This window comes from Oncorhynchus tshawytscha, unplaced genomic scaffold (assembly GCF_018296145.1).
Source record: "Oncorhynchus tshawytscha isolate Ot180627B unplaced genomic scaffold, Otsh_v2.0 Un_contig_10727_pilon_pilon, whole genome shotgun sequence".
Taxonomy (NCBI): Eukaryota; Metazoa; Chordata; class Actinopteri; order Salmoniformes; family Salmonidae; genus Oncorhynchus; species Oncorhynchus tshawytscha.
In genome coordinates this window covers 37,501-55,345 of record NW_024608267.1, presented here as the reverse complement: position 1 = coordinate 55,345, position 17,845 = coordinate 37,501, and the positions used below count along the sequence as shown (strand labels likewise).

General features: G+C 50.2%; 1 protein-coding gene across 1 annotated transcript; it reads right to left on the bottom strand.

Moving 5' to 3' along the window:
- Nucleotides 1-4,092: 4,092 nt before the first annotated feature.
- Nucleotides 4,093-17,103, bottom strand: LOC121838701 (fascin-like). The gene is given in 5 exon segments (XM_042312986.1): nucleotides 4,093-4,292; nucleotides 4,295-4,535; nucleotides 4,825-4,875; nucleotides 5,027-5,086; nucleotides 16,538-17,103. Coding segments are annotated over 5 exon segments (861 nt in total). The 5' UTR covers nucleotides 16,862-17,103; the 3' UTR covers nucleotides 4,093-4,107.
- Nucleotides 17,104-17,845: the final 742 nt, after the last annotated feature.

Sequence of the window (17,845 nt, the reverse complement as noted above, 5' to 3'; positions counted from 1 at the left end):
TGCAAGGATCACTGGGGCAGAATAGCTACGGAATAACACACAACAGGCAGGCAGAGCGTCAGAGCGGTTTCTCAGCCAGACACAAAATGGAGCCTCTCCTCCTCCCCATCTCTTCCCCCTCCCCCTCAACATCTCTCCCTCCTCTCCATCCATCTAGTCCTGTTCTAGAAGGTTGTGTTGGTCCTACCTTGCCTGGTTAGGATCTACAAGGTTGTGTTGGTCCTACCTTGCCTGGTTAGGATCTACAAGGTTGTGTTGGTCCTACCTTGCCTGGTTAGGATCTACAAGGTTGTGTTGGTCCTACCTTGCCTGGTTAGGATCTACAAGGTTGTGTTGGTCCTACCTTGCCTGGTTAGGATCTACAAGGTTGTGTTGGTCCTACCTTGCCTGGTTAGGTTCTAGAAGGTTGTGTTGGTCCTACCTTGCCTGGTTAGGTTCTAGAAGGTTGTGTTGGTCCTACCTTGCCTGGTTAGGTTCTAGAAGGTTGTGTTGGTCCTACCTTGCCTGGTTAGGTTCTAGAAGGTTGTGTTGGTCCTACCTTGCCTGGTTAGGTTCTAGTCCTGTTCCAGAAGGTTGTGTTGGTCCTACCTTGCCTGGTTAGGTTCTAGTACTATTCCAGAAGGTTGTGTTGATCCTACCTTGCCTGGTTAGGTTCTAGTACTATTCCAGAAGGTTGTGTTGGTCCTACCTTGCATGGTTAGGTTCTAGAAGGTTGTGTTGGTCCTACCTTGCCTGGTTAGGTTCTAGTAGGTTGTGTTGGTCCTACCTTGCATGGTTAGGTTCTAGTACTGTTCTAGAAGGTTGTGTTGATCCTACCTTGCCTGGTTAGGTTCTAGTACTGTTCTAGAAGGTTGTGTTGGTTCTACCTTGCATGGTTAGGTTCTAGTACTGTTCTAGAAGGTTGTGTTGGTCCTACCTTGCATGGTTGGGTTCTAGTACTGTTCTAGAAGGTTGTGTTGATCCTACCTTGCCTGGTTAGGTTCTAGTACTGTTCTAGTAGGTTGTGTTGGTCCTACCTTGCATGGTTAGGTTCTAGTACTGTTCTAGAAGGTTGTTGATCCTACCTTGCCTGGTTAGGTTCTAGTCCTGTTCTAGAAGGTTGTGTTGATCCTACCTTGCCTGGTTAGGTTCTAGTCCTGTTCTAGTAGGTTGTGTTGGTCCTACCTTGCATGGTTAGGTTCTAGTACTGTTCTAGAAGGTTGTGTTGATCCTACCTTGCCTGGTTAGGTTCTAGTACTGTTCTAGAAGGTTGTGTTGGTCCTACCTTGCCTGGTTAGGTTATAGTACTGTTCTAGAAGGTTGTGTTGGTCCTACCTTGCATGGTTAGGTTCTAGAAGGTTGTGTTGATCCTACCTTGCCTGGTTAGGTTCTAGTACTGTTCTAGAAGGTTGTGTTGGTCCTACCTTGCCTGGTTAGGTTCTAGTACTGTTCTAGAAGGTTGTGTTGGTCCTACCTTGAATGGTTAGGTTCTAGAAGGTTGTGTTGATCCTACCTTGCCTGGTTAGGTTCTAGTACTGTTCTAGAAGGTTGTGTTGGTCCTACCTTGAATGGTTAGGTTCTAGAAGGTTGTGTTGGTCCTACCTTGCCTGGTTAGGTTCTAGTAGGTTGTGTTGGTCCTACCTTGCCTGGTTAGGTTCTAGAAGGTTGTGTTGGTCCTACCTTGCCTGGTTAGGTTCTAGTAGGTTGTGTTGGTCCTACCTTGCATGGTTAGGTTCTAGTCCTGTCCTTGTAGGTTGTGGTCCTACCTTTCCTGGTTAGGTTCTAGTACTGTTCTAGAAGGTTGTGGTGGTCCTACCTTGCATGGTTAGGTTCTAGTACTGTTCTAGAAGGTTGTGTTGGTCCTACCTTGCCTGGTTAGGTTCTAGTACTGTTTCAGAAGGTTGTGTTGGTCCTACCTTGCCTGGTTAGGTTCTAGTCCTGTTGCAGAACATTGTGTTGATCCTACCTTGCCTGGTTAGGTTCTAGAAGGTTGTGTTGGTCCTACCTTGCCTGGTTAGGTTCTAGTAGGTTGTGTTGGTCCTACCTTGCATGGTTAGGTTCTAGTACTGTTCTAGAAGGTTGTGTTGATCCTACCTTGCCTGGTTAGGTTCTAGTACTGTTCTAGAAGGTTGTGGTGGTCCTACCTTGCATGGTTAGGTTCTAGAAGGTTGTGTTGATCCTACCTTGCCTGGTTAGGTTCTAGTACTGTTCTAGAAGGTTGTGTTGGTCCTACCTTGCCTGGTTAGGTTCTAGTACTGTTCTAGAAGGTTGTGTTGGTCCTACCTTGAATGGTTAGGTTCTAGAAGGTTGTGTTGATCCTACCTTGCCTGGTTAGGTTCTAGTACTGTTTCAGGTTGTGTTGGTCCTACCTTGCCTGGTTAGGTTCTAGTCCTGTTGCAGAACATTGTGTTGATCCTACCTTGCCTGGTTAGGTTCTAGAAGGTTGTGTTGGTCCTACCTTGCCTGGTTAGGTTCTAGTACTGTTCTAGAAGGTTGTGTTGGTCCTACCTTGAATGGTTAGGTTCTAGAAGGTTGTGTTGATCCTACCTTGCCTGGTTAGGTTCTAGTACTGTTCTAGAAGGTTGTGTTGGTCCTACCTTGAATGGTTAGGTTCTAGAAGGTTGTGTTGGTCCTACCTTGCCTGGTTAGGTTCTAGTAGGTTGTGTTGGTCCTACCTTGCCTGGTTAGGTTCTAGAAGGTTGTGTTGGTCCTACCTTGCCTGGTTAGGTTCTAGTAGGTTGTGTTGGTCCTACCTTGCATGGTTAGGTTCTAGTCCTGTCCTTGTAGGTTGTGGTCCTACCTTTCCTGGTTAGGTTCTAGTACTGTTCTAGAAGGTTGTGGTGGTCCTACCTTGCATGGTTAGGTTCTAGTACTGTTCTAGAAGGTTGTGTTGGTCCTACCTTGCCTGGTTAGGTTCTAGTACTGTTTCAGAAGGTTGTGTTGGTCCTACCTTGCCTGGTTAGGTTCTAGTCCTGTTGCAGAACATTGTGTTGATCCTACCTTGCCTGGTTAGGTTCTAGAAGGTTGTGTTGGTCCTACCTTGCCTGGTTAGGTTCTAGTAGGTTGTGTTGGTCCTACCTTGCATGGTTAGGTTCTAGTACTGTTCTAGAAGGTTGTGTTGATCCTACCTTGCCTGGTTAGGTTCTAGTACTGTTCTAGAAGGTTGTGGTGGTCCTACCTTGCATGGTTAGGTTCTAGAAGGTTGTGTTGATCCTACCTTGCCTGGTTAGGTTCTAGTACTGTTCTAGAAGGTTGTGTTGGTCCTACCTTGCCTGGTTAGGTTCTAGTACTGTTCTAGAAGGTTGTGTTGGTCCTACCTTGAATGGTTAGGTTCTAGAAGGTTGTGTTGATCCTACCTTGCCTGGTTAGGTTCTAGTACTGTTTCAGAAGGTTGTGTTGGTCCTACCTTGCCTGGTTAGGTTCTAGTCCTGTTGCAGAACATTGTGTTGATCCTACCTTGCCTGGTTAGGTTCTAGAAGGTTGTGTTGGTCCTACCTTGCCTGGTTAGGTTCTAGTAGGTTGTGTTGGTCCTACCTTGCATGGTTAGGTTCTAGTACTGTTCTAGAAGGTTGTGTTGATCCTACCTTGCCTGGTTAGGTTCTAGTACTGTTCTAGAAGGTTGTGGTGGTCCTACCTTGCATGGTTAGGTTCTAGAAGGTTGTGTTGATCCTACCTTGCCTGGTTAGGTTCTAGTACTGTTCTAGAAGGTTGTGTTGGTCCTACCTTGCCTGGTTAGGTTCTAGTACTGTTCTAGAAGGTTGTGTTGGTCCTACCTTGCCTGGTTAGGTTCTAGTACTGTTCTAGAAGGTTGTGTTGGTCCTACCTTGCCTGGTTAGGTTCTAGTACTGTTCTAGAAGGTTGTGTTGGTCCTACCTTGCATGGTTAGGTTCTAGAAGGTTGTGTTGATCCTACCTTGCCTGGTTAGGTTCTAGTACTGTTCTAGAAGGTTGTGTTGGTCCTACCTTGCCTGGTTAGGTTCTAGTACTGTTCTAGAAGGTTGTGTTGGTCCTACCTTGCATGGTTAGGTTCTAGAAGGTTTAGTTGATCCTACCTTGCCTGGTTAGGTTCTAGTACTGTTCTAGAAGGTTGTGTTGGTCCTACCTTGCCTGGTTAGGTTCTAGTACTGTTCTAAAAGGTTGTGTTGGTCCTACCTTGCCTGGTGGAGACGTTCCTCTCGTTGCTGGCGGTGAGAACCACCTGAGGGTGACTCTGCTCCAGAGAGAACATCTCATCCTTCCCCACGCGGCTAGTCTTCCCGCTCTTCATGGTCCCGCTCGGGCCCGACGGTGCCAGGTAGCGCCCGGAACAATCCTGAACGCCACCTTGCCGGAGCGGAACTCCAGCGTGTATCCGGTGGTCTTGTCCGGCGTGGCCTCCAGGCTGCCGTCGTTCTTCAGGAAGCGGTTATCAGACGTCTGCAGGTGGTAGCGTTGGTCTCTGAACACCAGGGTGATCAGGGAGTCCACCCCCCACGGGACGTCGCGGTCTATAGAGACCTCATCCACCTTGGATGACAGGTGGGCATAACGCTTCCTGGTCACACTGAAGATGTTCACCTGGAGGGAAGAGGTTAGAGGTCAGGTGTTAGGGGGGTGTAGGTGTGTTACCTGAGGATGCATGGCAATGTGAACACTCCATTTAGAGGAGAGGTTAGAGGTCAGGTGTTAGGGGGGTGTAGGTGTGTTACCTGAGGATGCATGGCAATGTGAACACTCCATTTAGAGGAGAGGTTAGAGGTCAGGTGTTAGGGGGTGTAGGTGTGTTACCTGAGGATGCATGGCAATGTGAACACTCCATTTAGAGGAGAGGTTAGAGGTCAGGTGTTAGGGGGTGTAGGTGTGTTACCTGAGGATGCATGGCAATGTGAACACTCCATTTTTCAGCCACTGATGCAGTCTGCGAGAGAGACCAAACATTACAGTCCACACACACGTTACGTGTTTTATTATAAACAAATGTTATTTAACATCTAGAGAAAGACAGTTTATGAATATTCATCAGTTTATGAATATTCATCAGCTCATCATGGAGTTTAAAACCCACCTACCTGGGCAAAGCAGCTGATCCTGTCCTCTGTGCCTCCCAGATATCTGCCATGGACCTCTGACTGCAGAGAAACACAGTAGAATATACATCACACACACACCTTAGCCTACAACCCTCCACACAGACAATACCCTCCACACACACACACACACCTTAGCCTACAACCCTCCTGACAGACAATACCCTCCACACACACCTTAGCCTACAACCCTCCTGACAGACAATACCCTCCACACAGCCTACAACCCTCCTGACAGACAATACCCTCCACACACCTTAGCCTACAACCCTCCTAACAGACAATACCCTCCACACACACACACACCTTAGCCTACAACCCTCCTGACAGACAATACCCTCCACACACACACACACACACACACACACACCCCTCTGACAGACAATACCCTCCACACACACACACACACACACACACACCCCTCCTGACAGACAATACCCTCCACACACACACACACAACCCTCCTGACAGACAATACCCTCCACACACACACACCTTAGCCTACAACCCTCCTAACAGACAATACCCTCCACACACACCTTAGCCTACAACCCTCCTGACAGACAATACCCTCCACACACACACACACACCCTCCTGACAGACAATACCCTCCACACACACACACACCTTAGCCTACAACCCTCCTAACAGACAATACCCTCCACACACCTTAGCCTACAACCCTCCTAACAGACAATACCCTCCACACACACACCTTAGCCTACAACCCTCCTGACAGACAATACCCTCCACACACCTTAGCCTACAACCCTCCTGACAGACAATACCCTCCACACACACACACACACACACACACACACACCTTAGCCTACAACCCTCCTGACAGACAATACCCTCCACACACACACACACACACAGACAACCCTCCTGACAGACAATACCCTCCACACACACACACACCTTAGCCTACAACCCTCCTAACAGACAATACCCTCCACACACCTTAGCCTACAACCCTCCTGACAGACAATACCCTCCACACACACACCTTAGCATACAACCCTCCTGACAGACAATACCCTCCACACACACACACACACACACACACACACACCTTAGCCTACAACCCTCCTGACAGACAATACCCTCCACACACACACACACACACACAACCCTCCTGACAGACAATACCCTCCACACACACACACACCTTAGCCTACAACCCTCCTGACAGACAATACCCTCCACACACACACACACACACACACCTTAGCCTACAACCCTCCTAACAGACAATACCCTCCACACACACACACACACTTAGCCTACAACCCTCCTGACAGACAATACCCTCCACACACACACACACACACACACACACCTTAGCCTACAACCCTCCTAACAGACAATACCCTCCACACACACACACACACACACACACACACCTTAGCCTACAACCCTCCTGACAGACAATACCCTCCACACACACACACACCTTAGCCTACAACCCTCCTGACAGACAATACCCTCCACACACACACACACACACACACACACACCTTAGCCTACAACCCTCCTAACAGACAATACCCTCCACACACACACACCTTAGCCTACAACCCTCCTGACAGACAATACCCTCCACACACACACACACACACACACACACACACACCTTAGCCTACAACCCTCCTGACAGACAATACCCTCCACACACACCTTAGCCTACAACCCTCCTGACAGACAATACCCTCCACACACACACACACACACACCTTAGCCTACAACCCTCCTGACAGACAATACCCTCCACACACACACCTTAGCCTACAACCCTCCTGACAGACAATACCCTCCACACACACACACACCTTAGCCTACAACCCTCCTGACAGACAATACCCTCCACACACACACACACACACACACACACACCTTAGTCTACAACCCTCCTGACAGACAATACCCTCCACACACACACACACACACACCTTAGTCTACAACCCTCCTGACAGACAATACCCTCCACACACACACACACACCTTAGCCTACAACCCTCCACACAGACAATACCCTCCACACACACACACCTTAGCCTACAACCCTCCTGACAGACAATACCCTCCACACACACCTTAGCCTACAACCCTCCTGACAGACAATACCCTCCACACACACACACCTTAGCCTACAACCCTCCTGACAGACAATACCCTCCACACACACACACCTTAGCCTACAACCCTCCTGACAGACAATACCCTCCACACACACACACACACCTTAGCCTACAACCCTCCTGACAGACAATACCCTCCACACACACACACACACCTTAGCCTACAACCAAATCCCTGTCGGCTTCTCAGCTGTCGCCAACATTTAATTCCGACGCTGTTTAAACGTTCAGCAAAATAAACACGCATCGCTTTCTAACCGGTTTCCGAAAGACATGCTGATATGCGCCGTATCTTTCATATCAGCGAGAAAGACCAACAAGCTGCGTGTCTCTCTGACTGTAGCAGTTCAACAAGCTGTGTGTCTGACTGTAGCAGGTTAACATACCAGCAAGCTGCGTGTCTGACTGTAGCAGTTCAACAAGCTGTGTGTCTCTGACTGGAGCAGTTCAACAAGCTGCGTGTCTCTGACTGGAGCAGGTTAACATACCAACAAGCTGCGTGTCTCTGACTGTGGCAGGTTAACATACCAACAAGCTGCGTGTCTCTGACTGTAGCAGTTCAACAAGCTGCGTGTGTCTGACTGTAGCAGTTCAACAAGCTGTGTGTCTGACTGTAGCAGGTTAACATACCAGCAAGCTGCGTGTCTGACTGTAGCAGTTCAACAAGCTGTGTGTCTCTGACTGGAGCAGTTCAACAAGCTGTGTGTCTCTGACTGGAGCAGTTCAACAAGCTGCGTCTCTGACTGGAGCAGTTCAACAAGCTGCGTCTCTGACTGGAGCAGTTCAACAAGCTGCGTGTCTCTCTGACTGGAGCAGTTCAACAAGCTGTGTCTGACTGTAGCAGATTAACAGACCAACAAGCTGTGTGTCTCCGACTAGCAGTTCAACAAGCTGCGTGTCTCTGACTGTAGCAGGTTAACAGACCAACAAGCTGTGTGTCTCCGACTAGCAGTTCAACAAGCTGCGTGTCTCTGACTGTAGCAGGTTAACAGACCAACAAGCGGTGTGTCTCCGACTAGCAGTTCAACAAGCTGTGTGTCTCCGACTAGCAGTTCAACAAGCTGTGTGTCTCCGACTAGCAGTTCAACAAGCTGTGTGTCTCCGACTAGCAGTTCAACAAGCTGTGTCTCCGACTAGCAGTTCAACAAGCTGTGTGTGTCTGACTGTAGCAGTTCAACGCACAACATGTAAACAAATAAATCAATGTCTTTCAATGAAGCACATTTCCTCACAATCAACTGGAAGTGTTTTCCATTCGGTTAAGGCTCTGACAGGTCGTGGAAGTGTTTTCCATTCGGTTAAGGCTCTGACAGGTCCTGGAAGTGTTTTCCATTCGGTTAAGGCTCGGACTTCCGGCGCCGACAGAGATGGCCGCCTCGCTTCGCGTTCCTAGGAAACTATGCAGTGTTTTGTTTTTTTACGTGTTATTTCTTACATTAGTACCCCAGGTCATCTTAGGTTTCATTACATACAGTCGAGAAGAACTACTGAATATAAGATCAGCATCAACTCACCATCAGTACGATCAAGAATATGTTTTTCGCAACGCGGATCCTGTGTTCTGCCTTTCAACCAGGACAACGGAATGGATCCTATGCAGCGACCCAAAAAAACGACTCCGAAAAGAGGGGAAACGAGGCGGTCTTCTGGTCAGACTCCGGAGACGGGCACATCGTGCACCACTCCCTAGCATTCTTCTCGCCAATGTCCAATCTCTCGACAACAAGGTTGATGAAATCCGAGCAAGGGTAGCATTCCAGAGGGACATCAGAGACTAACGTTCTTTGCTTCACGGAAACATGGCTCACTGGAGAGACGCTATCGGAGGCGGTGCAGCCAGCGGGTTTCTCCACGCATCGCGCAGACAGAAACAAACATCTTTCTGGTAAGAAGAGGGGCGGGGGCGTATGCCTTATGACTAACGAGACATGGTGTGATGAAAGAAACATACAGGAACTCAAATCCTTCTGTTCACCTGATTTAGAATTCCTCACAATCAAATGTAGACCGCATTATCTACCAAGAGAATTCTCTTCGATTATAATCACAGCCGTATATATCCCCCCCCCAAGCAGACACATCAATGGCTCTGAACTAACTTTATTTGACTCTTTGCAAACTGGAATCCATTTATCCGGAGGCTGCATTCATTGTAGCTGGGGATTTTAACAAGGCTAATCTGAAAACAAGACTCCCTAAATTTTATCAGCATATCGATTGCGCAACCAGGGGTGGAAAAACCTTGGATCATTGTTACTCTAACTTCCGCGACGCATATAAGGCCCTGCCCCGCCCTCCTTTCGGAAAAACTGACCACGACTCCATTTTGTTGATCCCTGCCTACAGACAGAAACTAAAACAAGAGGCTCCCATGCTGAGGTCTGTCCAACGCTGGTCCGACCAAGCTGACTCCACACTCCAAGACTGCTTCCATCACGTGGACTGGGAGATGTTTCGTATTGCGTCAGATAACAATATTGACGAATACGCTGATTCGGTGTGCGAGTTCATTAGAACGTGCGTTGAAGATGTCGTTCCCATAGCAACGATTAAAACATTCCCTAACCAGAAACCGTGGATTGATGGCAGCATTCGCGTGAAACTGAAAGCGCGAACCACTGCTTTTAATCAGGGAAAGGTGACTGGTAACATGACCGAATACAAACAGTGCAGCTATTCCCTCCGCAAGGCTATCAAACAAGCTAAGAGTCAGTACAGAGACAAAGTAGAATCTCAATTCAACGGCTCAGACACAAGAGGCATGTGGCAGGGTCTACAGTCAATCACGGACTACAAGAAGAAATCCAGCCCAGTCACGGACCAGGATGTCTTGCTCCCAGGCAGACTAAATAAATTTTTTGCCCGCTTTGAGGACAATACAGTGCCACTGACACGGCCTGCAACGAAAACATGCGAACTCTCCTTCTCTGCAGCCGAGGTGAGTAAGACATTTAAACGTGTTAACCCTCGCAAGGCTGCAGGCCCAGACGGCATCCCCAGCCGCGCCTTCAGAGCATGCGCAGACCAGCTGGCCGGTGTGTTTACGGACATATTCAATCAATCCCTATACCAGTCTGCTGTTCCCACATGCTTCAAGAGGGCCACCATTGTTCCTGTTCCCAAGAAAGCTAAGGTAACTGAGCTAAACGACTACCGCCCCGTAGCACCCACTTCCGTCATCATGAAGTGCTTTGAGAGACTACTCAAGGACCATATCACCTCCACCCTACCTGACACCCTAGACCCACTCCAATTTGCTTACCGCCCAAATAGGTCCACAGACGATGCAATCTCAAACACTGCCCTAACCCATCTGGACAAGAGGAATACCTGTGTGAGAATGCTGTTCATCGACTACAGCTCGGCATTCAACACCCTAGTACCCTCCAAGCTCGTCATCAAGCTCGAGACCCTGGGTCTCGACCCCGCCCTGTGCAACTGGATACTGGACTTCCTGACGGGCCGCCCCCAGGTGGTGAGGGTAGGCAACATCTCCACCCCGCTGATCCTCAACACTGGGGCCCCACAAGGGTGCGTTCTGAGCCCTCTCCTGTACTCCCTGTTCACCCACGACTGCGTGGCCACGCACGCCTCCAACTCAATCATCAAGTTTGCGGACGACACAACAGTGGTAGGCTTGATTACCAACAACGACGAGACGGCCTACAGGGAGGTGGTGAGGGCCCTCGGAGTGTGGTGTCAGGAAAATAACCTCACACTCAACGTCAACAAAACTAAGGAGATGATTGTGGACTTCAGGAAACAGCAGAGGGAACACCCCCCTATCCACATCGATGGAACAGTAGTGGAGAGGGTAGCAAGTTTTAAGTTCCTCGGCATACACATCACAGACAAACTGAATTGGTCCACTCACACAGACAGCATCGTGAAGAAGGCGCAGCAGCGCCTCTTCATCCTCAGGAGGCTGAAGAAATTCGGCTCGTCACCAAAAGCACTCAAACTTCTACAGATGCACAATCGAGAGCATCCTGGCGGGCTGTATCACCGCCTGGTACGGCAACTGCTCCGCCCACAACCGTAAGGCTCTCCAGAGGGTAGTGAGGTCTGCACAACACATCACCGGGGGCAAACTACCTGCCCTCCAGGACACCAACACCACCCGATGTTACAGGAAGGCCATAAAGATCATCAAGGACATCAACCACCCGAGCCACTGCCTGTTCACCCCGCTATCATCCAGAAGGCGAGGTCAGTACAGGTGCATCAAAGCTGGGACCGAGAGACTGAAAAACAGCTTCTATCTCAAGGCCATCAGACTGTTAAACAGCCACCACTAACATTGAGTGGCTGCTGCCAACACACTGACACTGACTCAACTCCAGCCACTTTAATAATGGGAATTGATGTAAATATATCACTAGCCACTTTAAACAATGCTACCTTATATAATGTTACTTACCCTACATTATTCATCTCATATGCATACGTATATACTGTACTCTATATCATCGACTGCATCCTTATGTAATACATGTATCACTAGTCACTTTAACTATGCCACTTTGTTTACATACTCATCTCATAGGTATATACTGTACTCGATACCATCTACTGTATCTTGCCTATGCTGCTCTGTACCATCACTCATTCATATATCCTTATGTACATATTCTTTATCCCCTTACACTGTGTATAAGACAGTAGTTTTGGAATTGTTAGTTAGATTACTTGTTGGTTATTACTGCATTGTCGGAACTAGAAGCACAAGCATTTCACTACACTCGCATTAACATCTGCTAACCATGTGTATGTGACAAATAGAATTTGACAGGTCGTGGAAGTGTTTTCCATTCGGTTAAGGCTCCGACAGGTCCTGGAAGTGTTCGGTTAAGGCTCTGACAGGTCCTGGAAGTGTTCGGTTAAGGCTCTGACAGGTCCTGGAAGTGTTTTCCATTCGGTTAAGGCTCTGACAGGTCCTGGAAGTGTTTTCCATTCGGTTAAGGCTCTGACAGGTCCTGGAAGTGTTTTCCATTCGGTTAAGGCTCTGACAGGTCCTGGAAGTGTTCGGTTAAGGCTCCGACAGGTCCTGGAAGTGTTTTCCATTCGGTTAAGGCTCTGACAGGTCCTGGAAGTGTTTTCCATTCGGTTAAGGCTCTGACAGGTCCTGGAAGTGTTCCCGGTTAAGGCTCCGACAGGTCTTGGAAGTGTTTTCCATTCGGTTAAGGCTCCGACAGGTCCTGGAAGTGTTCGGTTAAGGCTCCGACAGGTCCTGGAAGTGTTCGGTTAAGGCTCCGACAGGTCCTGGAAGTGTTCGGTTAAGGCTCCGACAGGTCCTGGAAGTGTTCGGTTAAGGCTCCGACAGGTCCTGGAAGTGTTTTCCATTCGGTTAAGGCTCCGACAGGTCCTGGAAGTGTTCGGTTAAGGCTCCGACAGGTCCTGGAAGTGTTCGGTTAAGGCTCCGACAGGTCCTGGAAGTGTTCGGTTAAGGCTCCGACAGGTCCTGGAAGTGTTTTCCATTCGGTTAAGGCTCTGACAGGTCCTGGAAGTGTTTTCCATTCGGTTAAGGCTCTGACAGGTCCTGGAAGTGTTCGGTTAAGGCTCCGACAGGTCCTGGAAGTGTTTTCCATTCGGTTAAGGCTCTGACAGGTCCTGGAAGTGTTCGGTTAAGGCTCCGACAGGTCCTGGAAGTGTTCGGTTAAGGCTCCGACAGGTCCTGGAAGTGTTTTCCATTCGGTTAAGGCTCTGACAGGTCCTGGAAGTGTTTTCCATTCGGTTAAGGCTCTGACAGGTCCTGGAAGTGTTCGGTTAAAAACAGGTCCTGGAAGTGTTCGGTTAAGGCTCCGACAGGTCCAGGAAGTGTTCGGTTAAGGCTCTGACAGGTCGTGGAAGTGTTTTCCATTCGGTTAAGGCTCCGACAGGTCCTGGAAGTGTTCGGTTAAGGCTCCGACAGGTCCTGGAAGTGTTCGGTTAAGGCTCCGACAGGTCCTGGAAGTGTTTTCCATTCGGTTAAGGCTCTGACAGGTCCTGGAAGTGTTCGGTTAAGGCTCCGACAGGTCCTGGAAGTGTTTTCCATTCGGTTAAGGCTCCGACAGGTCCTGGAAGTGTTCGGTTAAGGCTCCGACAGGTCCTGGAAGTGTTTTCCATTCGGTTAAGGCTCTGACAGGTCCTGGAAGTGTTCGGTTAAGGCTCTGACTTAGGCCTCCCCGGTGGCGCAGTGGTTAAGGGGGCTGGTGCAGCGCCAGCTGTGCCATCAGGACTCTGGAGTTGCGCCCAGGCTCTGTCGTAACCGGGTAGCGGGTGGAGGTTATGGGGCGGTGCACAGGTGGCCTAGCGTCGTCCGGGTTAGGGAGGGCTTGGTCGGTAGGGATGACCTTGTCTCATCGCGCACCAGCGACTCCTGTGGCGGGCCGGGCAGGTTAGCGCACTAGGTAAGGTTGCCAGGTGCACGGTGGTTCCTCCGACACATTGGTGCGGCTGGCTTCCCGGGTTGGATGCGCGCTGTGTTAGAAGCAGGCGGTTGGTTAGGGTTGTGTATCGGAGGACGCATGACTTTCAACCTTCGTCTCTCCCGAGCCCGTATGGGAGTTGTATCGATGAGACAAGATAGAAGCTACTAAAACAATTGGACACCACGAAATTGGGGAGAAAAAGTGGTAAAAAAAAAAAAAAATTATTTTTTATTCTGACACGTCGTGGAAGTGTTTGTCACAAAGTGCAACAGAATTGAACAAATAAAAATAAACTGAAATACAAACGATATCCAGACCCAGAGAGAGAGATGCAGGGTGTGGTCCTGAAAGGGTTGATGACACTAATCTGTGGATATTTTGTCTCACATTCCTACCTGCAAAAGGACCAACCACACGGACAAACAAAGTAGCATGTTATTCAGCATTCTGGCTCGTAGAGGTCGTGAGAGGAGGAAACAATATAAAAAGGCAAACCTTTTGGTTTCATGGTCTGAAATAAGAAGGGCAGGTTATACACACAAAAAAAAGGTGGGAGGCGGGTAGGTTAGAGGTCAGAGGCGGGTAGGTCAGAGGTGGGTAGGTCAGGGCGGGTAGGTCAGAGGCGGGTAGGTCAGAGGCGGGTAGGTCAGAGGCGGGTAGGTCAGAGGCGGGCGGGTAGCCTAGAGGGGGGAGGCGGGCGGGTAGGTCAGAGGGGGAGGCGGGCGGGTAGCCTAGAGGGGGAGGGGTCAGGGCGGGTAGCCTAGAGGGGGGAGGCGGGCGGGAGGGTCAGAGGGGGGTTAGGCGGGAGGGTAGCCTAGAGGGGGGAGGCGGGCGGGTAGCCTAGAGGGGGGGCGGGTAGGTCAGAGGGGGGGAGGCGGGCGGGTAGGTCAGAGGCGGGAGGGTCAGAGGCGGGAGGGTAGCCGGGGGGAGGCGGGGGCGGGTAGGTCAGAGGCGGGAGGGTCAGAGGCGGGAGGCGGGTAGGTCAGAGGGGGAGGGTCAGGGGGGAGGCGGGTAGCCAGAGGGGGGTAGGTCAGAGGCGGGAGGCGGGTAGGTCAGAGGGGGAGGGTCAGGTAGGCGAGGGTCGGGTAGGCGGGAGGGTCAGAGGGGGAGGGTCCTAGAGGCGGGAGGGTCAGAGGGGGGGCGGGTAGCCTAGAGGGGGGAGGCGGGTAGCCTCAGAGGGGGGGGTGGGTAGGTTAGAGGGGGGAGGGTAGGTGGGAGGGGGGGAGGGCGGGTAGGTCAGAGGGGGTCAGAGGCGGGTAGGTTAGAGGGGGAGGCGGGTAGCCAGAGGGGGAGGCGGGTAGGTTAGAGGTGGGAGGCGGGAAGGTTAGAGGGGGGTAGGAGGGGGATGGGTAGCCTAGAGGGGGGGGGTAGCCTAGAGGGGGGGGCGGGTAGCCTAGAGGGGGGCGGGCAGGTAGTCTAGTGGGCGGGTAGCCTAGCGGGACTAGTAACCAGCAGGGCCTAGTGGTTAGAGCGTTGGACTAGTAACCAGCAGGTAGCCTAGTGGTTAGAGCGTTGGACTAGTAACCAGCAGGTAGCCTAGTGGTTAGAGCGTTGGACTAGTAACCAGCAGGTAGCCTAGTGGTTAGAGCGTTGGACCAGTAACCAGCAGGTAGCTTAGTGGTTAGAGTGTTGGACTAGTAACCAGCAGGTAGCCTAGTGGTTAGAGCGTTGGACTAGTAACCAGCAGGTAGCCTAGTGGTTAGAGCGTTGGACTAGTAACCAGCAGGTAGCCTAGTGGTTAGAGCGTTGGACTAGTAACCAGCAGGTAGCCTAGTGGTTAGAGCGTTGGACTAGTAACCAGCAGGTAGCCTAGTGGTTAGAGCGTTGGACTAGTAACCAGCAGGTAGCCTGGTGGTTAGAGCGTTGGACTAGTAACCAGCAGGTAGCCTAGTGGTTAGAGCGTTGGACTAGTAACCAGCAGGTAGCCTAGTGGTTAGAGCGTTGGACCAGTAACCAGCAGGTAGCCTAGTGGTTAGAGTGTTGGACTAGTAACCAGCAGGTAGCCTAGTGGTTAGAGCGTTGGACTAGTAACCAGCAGGTAGCCTAGTGGTTAGAGCGTTGGACTAGTAACCAGCAGGTAGACTAGTGGTTAGAGCGTTGGACTAGTAACCAGCAGGTAGCCTAGTGGTTAGAGCGTTGGACCAGTAACCAGCAGGTAGCCTAGTGGTTAGAGCGTTGGACCAGTAACCAGCAGGTAGCCTAGTGGTTAGAGCGTTGGACTAGTAACCAGCAGGTAGCCTAGTGGTTAGAGCGTTGGACTAGTAACCAGCAGGTAGCCTAGTGGTTAGAGAATTGGACTAGTAACCAGCAGGTAGACTAGTGGTTAGAGGGCTGGACTAATAAGAATTTCTTCTTAACTGACTTGCCTAGTTAAATAAAAAGGTTAAAGAAAAAATAAATGTCCGTGTGGGAACATTAACCCTAAACCCATTTTTAAAAAGGCGACTAGAAATGCAGCCTACCGTTTATTAATTAATGCATCAATATTTCTTGCTGATATGAAAAATACATTCCTTATGTTTCTCAAACAGTACCGCAACCGATCCGTGTTCATGTTAGGTAACGGGTTCCCGAGTGGCGCAGCGGTCTAAGGCACTGCATCTTCAGGGCTTGAGGCGTCACTACAAACATCCTGGTTCGATTCTTCGGCTGTATCACACATAAAACGGCGGTGATTGGGAGTCCCATAGGGCGGCGCACCATTGTCCCAGCGGTCGTTCGGGTTTTTAACCGATGAAAGCCATCAATGGAAATAAGAATTTGTTTTTAACTGACCTACCTCGTTAAATAAGAAGTTACATTTTTTTTAAACGTTTAGAGAAAGCGTCCGGGCTCTTAAACACCACCAGTGAGAAGATACTATCGTGGGGTGACAATACAAAGGCAAGTCGCTCTCTCATGCTTTCACTCACTCACACCCAAACATCCTCCCTCATCCTACCTGCAGAGACCATCTCCCATCGTCGTGAGCCGTGATGATGAACCGGGTCTCGGGTCCAGAACTCTCACTATCCCCGGTAACGTTCCCGTCTTTATCCACCGCTATGTACCGACCCAGATGCGACTTGAGACAGAACACATTACCGACAGTCTCTTCCCCGCTCTGCTCCAGAGTCCAAATCTGCTTCTTCTTCAAGCTCGTGGCCGACGCGTTGATTTTAAAACCGAACGTTTCAGCGGTTAGGTATTTATTCCCACAGTTGATCAAACCAAACTGGATCTGAAGCATATCGCTGGTCCCGTTACTTGCTCCGTTACTACACATGATCAATCAATCTCCTCACGGATCCAACCGGTTCGGGTCAGAGTGTATCGGTGTGTGTTTTTCTGATCAACGAGGATTCGGTGGTTCCCGACGGATGCACTCTGTTCCTCCGCCTCGCGTGTTTCTCTTTGTTTGGGAAGTGTCTGAGAGGAGGAGGAAAAAGGGAGAATACGGTGTGTCGGTATGAGAGCGCGCAGTTTCTCTGTGCTCGGCCACAGCATGTGCTCCGCGCCCCAGCTGCAGTATTTATAGTGATTGGTGACGACAGACCTCAGGTCACTCCCCCATCTGGATAGAACTCCGGATGCATCTCAACAGTATTAGGCTAGTGGCCTTTTCTCTCTCTCCTCTCCTCTCCTCTCCTCTCCTCTCCTCTCCTCTCCTCTCCTCTCCTCTCCTCTCCTCTCCTCTCCTCTGGATCGAACTCCGGATGCATCTCAACGGTATAACTAGTGGCCTTTTCTCTCTCCTCTCCTCTCCTCTCCTCTCCTCTCCTCTGGATCTCCTCATCTCCAGTATTAGGCTCCTTTTCTCCTCTCCTCTCCTCTCCTCTGGATCGAACTCCGGATGCATCTCAACAGTATTAGGCTAGTGGTGGCTCTCTCTCCTCTCCTCTCCTCTCCTCTGGATCGAACTCCGGATGCATCTCAACAGTATTAGGCTAGTGGCCTTTTCTCTCTCCTCTCCTCTCCTCTCCTCTGGATCGAACTCCGGATGCATCTCAACAGTATTAGGCTAGTGGCCTTTTCTCTCTCCTCTCCTCTCCTCTGGATCGAACTCCGGATGCATCTCAACAGTATTAGGCTAGTGGCCTTTTCTCTCTCCTCTCTCCTCTCCTCTCCTCTGGATCGAACTCCGGATGCATCTCAACAGTATTAGGCTAGTGGCCTTTCTCTCTCTCTCTCTCCTCTCCTCTCCTCTCCTCTACAGTATCTCTCTCTCCTCTCCTCTCTCTCTCTACAGTATCTATCTATTCTACAGTAT